Below are 10,968 nucleotides of genomic sequence, written 5' to 3'. Positions count from 1 at the left end.
CCTCAGGCAAATAAATTAGAGAAGGTGCAGATCTACATTGTTAGAGGAAGTCCCTCACAAGGAACTCCCAAAACCAATGCAATCATTTAAGTCCCATAAAAAGAAAAACTAAAATTTGAAGCATTACATTTTTAAGTGCCCTTGCATAATCCCAAATCAAAAATGGAGATATTCCTTCCCATCCACAAAATAAAGAAACAATATTACTTTATTAAAATACTGAATTTATTTCACATGTATACTTTGTCTCCCCACCATTTCCATTTGTCTGACCACCACTACTACTATGCCCTATCATAACATTCCATACATACTTAAATGAAGCAAAGGGTGGAGTTCCATCTTTGAAAACTAAACAGGCATTTTGGACAACACATTCTTGGCAAAGTAATCTGGACGACATTTATCAGACACGGTAGGGAAAGTTCTCACTCTGCATTATAAAAAGGACAGCCAGATATCAACTGTTACAGAAATAAGACGGAAAATTTTAACAAACTGTTCAAACTTATTTTCTTAAAGAGATTTCCTCCACAGCCAGAGATCTTGAATAGCCTGAAAAAAAAAAAAAGTCAAAGAATTCAACACCACATAGACATTAATAAATTAAACTTTTTGCACAATTCTTAATTTCCCCCCCCCTTCTCTGCTGCTAAGGTTCAGAACTGCAAGAGACAATGAAGATCAAATAATAGGATTAAAAACTTGAGATTTATAATTGGTTCACCAAAAAAAAAAAAAAAAACACAAACCCTTAATACCATGACTTCTTAAAAGAGAATAAAGTACTTCAATGGGTTTTTTGAAAACTCTATTATCTGACATACATCAAGCTTTAAAAATCACATCTATAAAAGGATTTTCAGCAAAGGAAAGCAAGAGGAAGGGTGGGGACCAGTTTGGCAAACACTGGCTGAACTTCATATGCCCTTGACTTATGTCAGATCAACTTCTGTAATGAAAGTTAACTGCCTTCACAACATTTTCTCTCACAAATTTGTGATTGTTGATCAGATACTTGGAACAAGTCAACTCTAAACCAGTGAAAGGAGTCAGGAAAACATAAAACTTTCTTCCAATGACAAAACTATTTTAGTTACAGGAATTGAGAAAAATTTAACACAGGTTTAACTTAATGCAGTTGAGTAATAACTAATTCAGCACAACTTGCTTCCTGATTCCATTTTTTTGGCTTGGATGATTTAAGTTAGTTGACTTTGGGAAGAAGGTAATATAGTTCCCATAAGGAACAGAGAAGTTCCCCCCCCAATCCCCTTACCCCCAAAAGAAAGCTAAGACCAGACTGGCCCAAGTGGCCAAATTCAGCAGCAAGGAAAACCACAACTCATTTCCTTAGCCAATATGATGCCAAAAGTAAAGTTCTGTGGGTTTAGTAACCAAGAGATAATTTACCAACCATACAAAAGCTGGAAAAAATGTACTAAAATATTAACTTCTTAATCTCTGCCAACTAAATCCCTAAAACAACTTCGATTTATTTAATCTGAAGTATTGTCTGTGGTTAGGAACCTTTTAAATAAGCCAAAATGTGAAGATTAAAAGTGTAAAAAGAGAATCACAATAAATCATGATGAAAAACTTATTTTGGATTTTGTCAAGTTCCAAGAAAATTCAGTTACCTCCTGATCAGACATCCGGAAGCAATTCTTTACATAGTTGATGAATTTGCCTTCCACTTTTGGGAGGGAACCACCCTATAAGACAAAAAAACCATGAAAGATTAAACAAAAAAATACCTAATATAGGTTTATACCAAGATGCCTCCCAGATGAAGAACCAGGTTGCTAATAATCAAAAGCAACTTCCTCCCTTTATATCTTATTGAGGCACACTCATAGAAGTTACAGTCAGTTCAGGGGTTTTTATATTATCTTAAAATTTTGTATTGTCCAAGTTGTGCAATTCTGTCAGTGTGAAAGTTAGAAGCCAGCACACCATCCAGTATATTCAACAAAAGTCCAAACCTGAGAGTATGTCAATTGCCCCCAATATGAATTTAGATCTAATTATCTACAATAGTTGCATCTAAATAGTCCCTGAAAGGATTGCTCTGTTCTGAACTGACATAACTTATAGGAAGATGCTATCATCCTCATCCAAATGCTAGATGGGTATTAAAAGTATAAAGGCAGGGTTTAAATTGTTCTTCCTATCTCCTGGTTTAGTGTTTTCTAGCCAATGCACATCATTGTAGTTTCATGTAAAAATGTCATTTTACTCAACATGGGTGGAGCCAGTCTCCAAAAGAGGAAAACCTACACATAAATATTGGCCATAACCCTAACTCACAATTTAAATGCTTCAGGAAGTTTTCTAAGACTTTAAAGAGGAAGTGCTAACTTGCATGAGTTTTCTCATCTGGAAGCAGCTATCAGAAGTGCAGCCTCTATTTCTATATGCAAAGTATCATTAAGATAATAAAGGTTGGGGCAGCTAGGTTGGAGCAGTGGATAGAGTATCAGCCCTGAAGTCAGAAGACCTGAGCAAGACCTAACCTAATCAACACTTCCTGGCTGTGTGACCCTGAGCAAGTCACTTACCCCAACTGCCCCAGCACACAAACACAAACACAAAAATACAAAAGGTCAAGACATAACATGTTCACCAGTTGGAGGAATTTAAAGTTAACTACATTTTAAATTGCTGCAAAGTGCTGAGTGCAAGCATAAGGACTAGTTATAGTTGGGATGCTCAGGAAAAGCATTAAAAAAAAAAAACACCCCTGATTATTGAAGGACAAAATTGAGATTACCATCAAATAAAGCCTGATACTATCCCTCCAAGAACAGGAAACTGGGGAAGGACTTTTATGGAATTAATGCAAGGGGGAATTACAGTGCTTTTTGCCTTAAGGATGAAAGGGACAGTGCTTTATTGAAACTTGGAACTGGTACAATTTATAGAACACCCTCAAAGACAAATTCATTAAAAAGTTAGTTAATAAGTCATTATTTTAATGATCAAACAGGATTGAAAAACGTTCTCTTGATGCTTATCAATGGGGAAAAAAAAAAAAAAAACAATCTCAGGCTAAATAGCTTGTATAGAAAAGTTACTTTCATAACCCAAATGACTTGTCAATTGAGATAATTCCCAAATGCAGTTTTATTTTCTGTTGTGGAAATTGAGAATTTTGACCTTGTATCATATCAAGAATCTGCAATAGTTAAAAGCAAAAGTTCCAAAATGAAAAACATTTCTAAACTCCAATTTCAAAGTTACACTGATGGGAAAAAGTATTTTGAATTCAGTTATAGAACTAAAAGCAAATCTGTGGAAATTACAATATAATAGTTAAGCCTCATTCTTTAGTCAAGATTATTACAAAGGACTTGACTGTTTTCTAAAACTCCAACGCCCTCTGCTGGTTTTTTCTGCATGCCATTCAAATACAAATAAGAGATCCATTTTGAATTAGAAATTCTCCCCCAAAACCAAAACTTAAGTCTTTTTTTAATCTAAAACTAGAACAAATTTCAGGGAAGAAACTCCCAAAGAATATAAGCAAATGAAAATGCCTAAAGGTATTCCTACCTCCCTAAGTAAAAACAATCTCACCTTTTCAATGCTTGCCTGCATTTTAGCTTTAATATCCTCTAGAGAAGTGGGTCCTTTCGGAGTCTTGGGAGTCTTGTCTTGCTTTTTGAAGGATTCTTGACCCTAAATATTTTTGGAGAGATTAAAGTTCAAATTCTATGACATTTTAAAATACATTATAAAAACCATTTCTTCACCTAATCCAAACTGAAATCTACCCACCCAAACTGAAATTTGATCACTAAAAGTAGTCTATTAAGTTATTAAATGGTGAAAATGAATATATAGTACTAGCAAAGAATAGATAGGAACAAGACCCTAAAATTTCCCCCCAAACTCTTTTTAATCAGTAATATATCAAACTACTCAAAAATACCTTAACAAAAATAACCAGTTGTTTTCCTTCCTCCAATACTTTCATTCTACACCTTTCTCAAATGCATGCTGCTTTTGTACAGGATTACAGACTTTAGAACTTGGAAACTCAGTGCTTTCTATTATACTATTATTCACTCATAACACATCCCAATTATCCACTCTTACTGATCAAGGAAGAGTGGCTTAGTAGATAGGCCTGAGGAAGACCCTCAGTTTGAATAGTTCAGGTCTTTTACAGGTTGTGTGGACAAGTCACTTAAAACTTTCAGCACTCTTAAGAAACTGTAAATTGCAAGTTTGAAATTGGCAGAGGGAAGTTCCTTATATCAATGAAACACAGATGTAGTCTCTTTCTTGGTTTAGATTAGTTCTATGTTATCTCTGAAGTTGGTTGTAGTATTACAAAGATATTTCTGATTACTTACTTTGGATTTTGGTGTGGACGGCTTTGAATCTTTTCCATTCTGGTTTGACTTTTGTGCATTTTTTGCTGCACTATCACGAATAGACTACAAATGCAAATTCAAATCTCTTTAATAAAGAATAAATTGTAGAATTTTCTCAAAAGAACACAAAAAACACATTAGTATAAGGTTCTCTCCCCCCAAATCAAAGTCTATGTATGACATATTCCACAATCCCCATATGGAGTTTTATTCCATTGAGACACAGCAAACTTGTTTCACAAGTGCCTGCTGAGAGTTACTCTGGTAAGATTTGTTTCATTAAAACCCAGGCCTTGTCTCATAAAGTCTAGTTTAAATGATAAATACACCACAAATTTAACATCTAGGAATTGAGATGAAATGTCATTAGCTGTGGTTCTGTGATAAGAAAAGAACACTCACTTTCTTCACTGGAGGGGTCTTTTCTTCACTTTCTTCATCTTCAAAGTCATCATCATCATCACTTCAAACGACAACGACATATAAACAAATTATATGTATCTTAAAAAAAAACCTTGAAAATACAGTCTCATTTTTGTTACCTTTCAAATCATTGATTTTCTAAACTCACTGCTAACTTTAGGAGCCCCAACCTATAGTTTTGAATACCCTTTTCAACAAAGTCCTATTTTAGTATATATCAGTATTGTTTTCAATTTGTAAAAATCTACACTTGCAACCCGAGTCTTTTTAGTGAAAATATTTTTCTGGTTATTGAAACAGATCCAAGATAGGTAATCACAGCTTTAGAACTGTGAATAATTCAATGTCCTTCCACGTCCTGTTTTGATATATAACTAGCTTTTTATAAGGGTCAGTAAATCTATGAAAATATATACTCAACCTATTAGAAATAATAACATGAAAAAAAGTTAACCAATTTTCATGTTCTATATCAAGATCATTCCTTTTGTTGCTATGTAGTTAATCTCATTACACAATTATGAACAAAACTATTTTGCAGAAACTTAAGAGGGAAAAAAAAAATCTGTCTATAATATGTAAATTTTGAACCTTTCTTAAAAAAAAAAAAGCAATTATTGAACCATAGATTCACATTAAACCTTCATTATACAGGATACAACCACCCCCCCAAAAAAAAATCCTGGGGCATTAAACTTTAATACTTTATTCATCAATTTCTTCCCATGAACATGCAGGATATTTAATCCTGGAGTTATTAGAATGAGAAAGTGGAACTTAGAAAAATTCTATTTGGGTTTTCACAAAACAATACTTCCACCTGAAATAAAAACTACTCACTCTTCATCATCATCATCTTCTTCATCATCATCTTCATCTTCTTCAGACAATTTGACCTTTTTCTTTAAAGAAATTGAGACAAAAAATAATTATCCTAATGGACAAACAGTTTAACAAACATCAGGATATGAAGTTGCAATTATACCTGTGGAACCTTGCTAGCAACTCCAGGAGCAGATCTCTTGCCTGACATATTTAAGAGTTTCATGTCATCTTCCTCTTCATCATCTGATTCTGCATCTTCCTCCAGTGCTAAGAGAGAATTTTGTATTAATCATGGCTAAATTTAAATTATAAGTACTTAGTTCAGGAGGAAAAACACTAAACATAATTATAGTATTACAAACTCTATTAATAATCCAGAACCAAAATGTGTCCCAGAAGTCAGATCCTAATTTTTTAATTATGCTGGTACAAATAAAAAGCAATATTTAAGAAACCTGAAGTTAAACTGATAACAAAATTTTAGAGAATTCCTTTTTAAGCTGAGCATTTAAGGAAAGCAAACAGGCTTGGATAATTTCACAAGTAAATGAACACCATTTTTAAGGAGCACGAGAGACTACATACCTACTAGGTGCTGGCCACTCACATGTACAGGCCCTGAACCACATTTCAACCGTAAAACTACTGGTGGTGTGATCTCAAAGCCGCCTAGAGAAACCTGGGAGAAAGAAAGTCAGTCAATTTATTGCCAAATACTATAGAGGGTAAATAACATAGAAGTATCAACACCCTTGTAAACATTTATGGTTCAAATTTATTTTCCCAAACAGAATCCAAATTCACATTAAGCCACTTAGAATATAAGTTAAAGCCATGAAAAACAAGCAAAATTTTTCATGTTTTACCCTTTTCTTTCAAACCATTATTAGAGCTAATTTACCATAGCCAACTTTCTTGCAATTCTCTGGGCCTTTTTGATAATACTAATTGATGAAATTATATTTATATCTAAAGCATGTAGGTGCACAAGGGCCCTCAACACTTGATCACGTGACCTGCATTTTTAGTGGCAGCTAGGAAAACTCACCATGAAATACTGAATTATAAGTATGTATAATTCCTTATTTGGTTCCACTGTCACTCAATCAAACTACTAATTTAGCCTAAGTGAACAGAACCAGGAACATACTACTTCCCCAACTAGCAATGGACTTGGAAACTTGAGAAATACAAATATCCTTGAGATGAAATCTAATGTATTTATTGTCTAAGTCACATAGTTTATCAATTGGGAGATGTGTAGTGAATACTCAAGACCTGTGAATAGTATTTGCAGTACCTATCCAAAGAAGCAGGCTAATATTTCAGTCAGACAACCCAAGATGAAGTTCCAATCTGACATACTGGCTACTTATGGCTCAAGTATACTGGGCATGAACTTATCTTCCTAGTGCTCTAGGCAACTCTTAAGACTAAGTTGAAAAAGATTAGAACTTGCATTAGTAAACTGAAAATTATACTTAATCAATTTCTAACCTCAGAGAGTGTAAAAAGTTTTTAAAAACTTTGCACAAGTTTGGCAACTGTCAATGTTGTAAAATTACCCGTGCATATATCTGGTAAATAAAAAAAACTATTATACAAGGTCAGTTATCAAGTCTAGCACAGAAAGAAAAACAAAAAAAACAAAAACAAAAAAAAAAAACCACACCAAAGCATTACAGAATATTGGTATGAACTTCTATTGGGGATATGGGGTAAAAAGGGTATCAAGCCCTAATCTTAAGGATGGCTAAAGTGTGAATTACTTAAGATTACAATCAATGGATGATTTATCACTTGAATATCTCAAAATAATCGGAGAAAAAAAATTTCTTACTGTAGGCTGCACAGACATTTTCAAAGATGCCAGTGTTACTTTAATTGGATTGCCTTCATAGTTCAGTGCCTCTGCTTCAACAATATGCAATTCATCCTTTGCACCAGCCCCTAAACTTACCTGTAAATGAAGAGAAAGGAAAAACTTTTTAGTAACTCAGAGAAAGGAAATTAGTAACTCAATTTTTTAAAACCCCTAAATCAAGTGGTAACTTGATAACAGAATACTGACCAACCAAAAATTGCTGCATGTATTAACAGAAAGTCTGACATTTCTGGAACTTTAGAGCACAAATTAGATTTACCCCTCCCCCAATTCTGAATACCCAAGTGACTATTCTTGACCTTATATGAATGGAATAAGTTATTAATTAATAGAATAGAATTTGAAAGAAATTTTATCTTGCTAAATGAACAAGATGCAAAAGGTAAATTTAATGAAAATTTACTTACAGTCCTCAATGACAACTGGTGCTCATTTTCATCATTATCTACCTTAAAATGATAATCTTTATCAGCTTTTAGTTCACAACCTGCAAAGGAAGTGGGCCATAGTTTTTACCAGATACTCCATAAATAGCAAGATTTATCTCTTAAAATTTCAACAACATATCACTTAATCTGAGCCTCAAGTTTAATCACCTGCAAGAATAAAGGCTAATATAACCTTAAAACTGCTTGGAGGAAGAATATCAGCTTATTAAAAAGCTCAATTAATACTAATGTTTTTTAAATCTATATAAAAAATTTAAACTGTCATAAATGCTTATGTAGGAAATGAAACAATTTATACTTGTAATTTCCCCCAAGTAGAATTTGTATTTGCTTCAGAATAAGGGAGACCCATTCTGTAGTACAAAAACAGGTTGGGGAGGAGGTGTGGGAGGGGACCTGCATCTTTTAAGTATTTTTTCCAGATTCTTATCAACCTTAAAAATTTGCTCAACTTGTTTCATCCAAGAAACATTTTCAATGTAGGAGGGATGCCACAAAAGACTCCCTCTGCCCAAAAAGGCTATCTTATCGAGTGAGGGAGACATAATGTTCCCATAATGGGAATAGTTGAATACAAAATGATACAAGCTGTTGCACAGGTTTACCAAAGATGAAATTGTAACATATATCGCTACTAGTCCCCAAGACTAAAAAGCACCAAGGCGAAAACTCCCTTTCGTGCTATTTCTACCACAGACAAGATTTTTGCATTTATCGGCCCCTAGCCTTGGGGGGTGGGGTGGAGAGCCTACATTTTCCCAAACTGCAACACACCCACGTATTAGGGCCGTGGGCCCCGGATACTCCAAAGGTGCCTTCCGCCCTCAGCCGAGGCCTCGAGGGCGCCACGTGCTTCTTGCAGACGGTCCGCAGCAGCAATGTTTTCTGCCCACGTGCCCCACCCCCCGGTAACGGGCCCAGCAACCGTGGCAACCAAGCGGGTCCTTGCAGAGATGCGGCTGCGCGGTTATGCTGGTGGCCTTATTAGAGACGGGAGGAGGCCGAGCTCAACTAACCTAGACGCAAGGTTCTCGCCGACCTCTCCCTAAAACTATCCTCATCGGCTCCACAGAAAAACAAATTCGGGCCTTTCGGCCATCATCCCCTCCCCCCCACCTACACCAGGCCTGCAGCCTTCGCCTCCACTGCCCCCTCCGCATCCGTCACCAGTCATCCCCCAACTCGGCATAAAACCCCTTCTCCGACTCCCCCACCCCCACCCTTGCCACAAACAAGTTGCTCCCTGGCTGCTGGACCTATGGTCTCCATTTTAGGGCCAGGCTTCCAGCCCTCAGGGCCCATCTAAGGCCCAGGATCTATTCCCCCCCCCCTTACACATACACACAGGCCCAGGATCGCGGCTGGCCGCCCCGCCCCCAACCCTGCAGCCGCCTCCAAATACACAGCCGTTACCGAAGAGAAAATTCTGAGGCCGGAGGGGGCTCATATCCATTTCCATTGAGTCCTCCATTTGAGCAGCGATACTAAGGCGAAAAGAGCAATGCGAAGAGTAAAGCGACGAAGCGGACGGACAGATCGACTCTGGCTCCCGAGGGGCTCCGCTCTGGACGGAATCACACCGAGGAAAGGACGCGGGCTCACTGCGCACACATATAGTCCCTCACAGATCTCGCGAGATCTTTTACCGTGAGCACATGCACGGCCGGTCGGTCTCGCTCTCTGCGCGCCCTCGTTTGGCAGCCGCCGTAAGGGTTTGGTGCGCGCGACGCTGCCTGCCTCCTCCGCCGGCGCGCTCCCGACGTCACCCGGAACGAGCTCTGCGCCGCCATGTCCTCGCCCGGACCACACTCAAGAGTACACGAGCACGCGGCCGGCGGGCGCTCTAGACCTTTGCGCGGCCCCGACATGGAGAAAACTGCGCTGCCGACCCTGCGCAAAATGGCGGCGACGCCCCCCTCCCCCCAATCCGGTTCCCTCACCATTTTAGTATTCTTTTCGAAGAAGTCAGCCAGATATGAAGGAATCCTACCCCTTTCATCTGATTGACGTGGGTCCGTTTGATTTAGGCTTTCAGCGTTAGTCATCCGTGGCCGCCTCCTTCCATCCCCCGAGGCCTCGGAGAGAAATCCGGAGGACGTTTAGTCGGAGGAGGCATAGAGGCACAAGCCGGCCGCCTGGGGGAAGGTGCTTGAGCTCTCGGAGTTTCAATGTACTCCACCCACCCAACAAGACCAGGAGTCTAGATAGCCACTCTCCAGGTCCAAAGCTAACGTAATAGCCCGAAGTGTTCCTGAGGGTTAAGTTCAGCAACGTCAGCATTTTGTGGCCCCACGGACCACACACCATACCAATCCTGTCGGTTGGGTTTTCTTGGCTGAGGTATTGGAGGAATTGTCATTTCTTTCTCCGGCCCATTTTACAGGTGAGGAAACTGAGGCACAGAGGGTGAAGTGACCCACCCCGCATCACGAAGCCAGAAGTTATCCGAGGCTCCATCCTAACAACAGGTCGGGTGCGCTTTCCCCTGTACTGCTCAGCCATGAAGGAATGTGGGAGACCTTTACTCCCATGTTCTTATTTCAGAGTTTCCAAAGAAACCGGGGCCCAAAGAAGGGCAGTGATTTGCCCAAAAGTCACATACGTAGCAGACCCAGGATTCTAACTCACTTTCTGTGGTTCTTGTTTAATGATTTCAGAACGGGGATACTTCTCATTGTTCTAGACTGCTTTCCCCGTCACATCCCGTCACTCCAGCTTGTACTTCATTGTATTGAAGCCTAACACACTATTAAGAACTATATGCCTTTAATATAAATTGTTGCTTATAATGTACTATAAATAGGTAGAGCTGGGAGACAAATGAACAAAACCAAGAAATAGATAAGAAAATGAATAAGACCATATTTGGGGAATTAGTATCCTGTCAAAAGCACATTGGTTAATGCTAGTATTCTGGTGGATGCCACGAGACTCCTATCATCACGGAAGAATTAAAATTACAATTAAAGGGGAAGGCAAGCTGTATGGAGTTAGTGACAACAAT

General features: G+C 38.2%; 1 protein-coding gene across 2 annotated transcripts; it reads right to left on the bottom strand.

Moving 5' to 3' along the window:
- Nucleotides 1–203: 203 nt before the first annotated feature.
- Nucleotides 204–9,698, bottom strand: NPM1 (nucleophosmin 1). Of its 2 annotated transcripts, none has more exons than XR_012486679.1 (11): nt 9,378–9,698; nt 7,923–8,002; nt 7,471–7,590; nt 6,216–6,309; nt 5,791–5,897; nt 5,646–5,707; nt 4,785–4,845; nt 4,340–4,445; nt 3,580–3,755; nt 1,641–1,715; nt 204–555 (listed from the first exon to the last, which is right to left on the bottom strand). XR_012486679.1 is itself a non-coding variant. In XM_074292054.1 (11 exons), exons 1-11 carry the CDS (start codon nt 9,433–9,435, stop codon nt 517–519), a joined length of 882 nt encoding a protein of 293 aa, XP_074148155.1. In that variant the 5' UTR covers nt 9,436–9,698; the 3' UTR covers nt 204–516. The 2 variants fall into 2 exon arrangements, 1 of the variants encoding a protein (XP_074148155.1); XM_074292054.1 differs by having other exon boundaries at nt 3,580–3,681; nt 4,362–4,445.
- Nucleotides 9,699–10,968: the final 1,270 nt, after the last annotated feature.

This window comes from Sminthopsis crassicaudata, chromosome 2 (genome assembly GCF_048593235.1).
Source record: "Sminthopsis crassicaudata isolate SCR6 chromosome 2, ASM4859323v1, whole genome shotgun sequence".
In the NCBI taxonomy this organism is placed as follows: domain Eukaryota; kingdom Metazoa; phylum Chordata; class Mammalia; order Dasyuromorphia; family Dasyuridae; genus Sminthopsis; species Sminthopsis crassicaudata.
This window is presented reverse-complemented; position numbering and strand designations above follow the sequence as displayed.

What these genes read in the sequence shown, in the direction of transcription:
- NPM1 (XM_074292054.1), bottom strand. Translation starts at nt 9,435, where the DNA reads ATGGAGGACTCAATGGAAATGGATATGAGCCCCCTCCGGCCTCAGAAT. An exon ending in ACCAGTTGTCATTGAGGACT is followed by an intron (nt 7,591 to 7,922) that starts GTAAGTAAATTT and finishes CTTCATTTACAG; the next exon opens with GTAAGTTTAGGGGCTGGTGC. An exon ending in TCCGGATGTCTGATCAGGAG is followed by an intron (nt 556 to 1,640) that starts GTAACTGAATTT and finishes TTTTTTTTTCAG; the next exon opens with GCTATTCAAGATCTCTGGCT.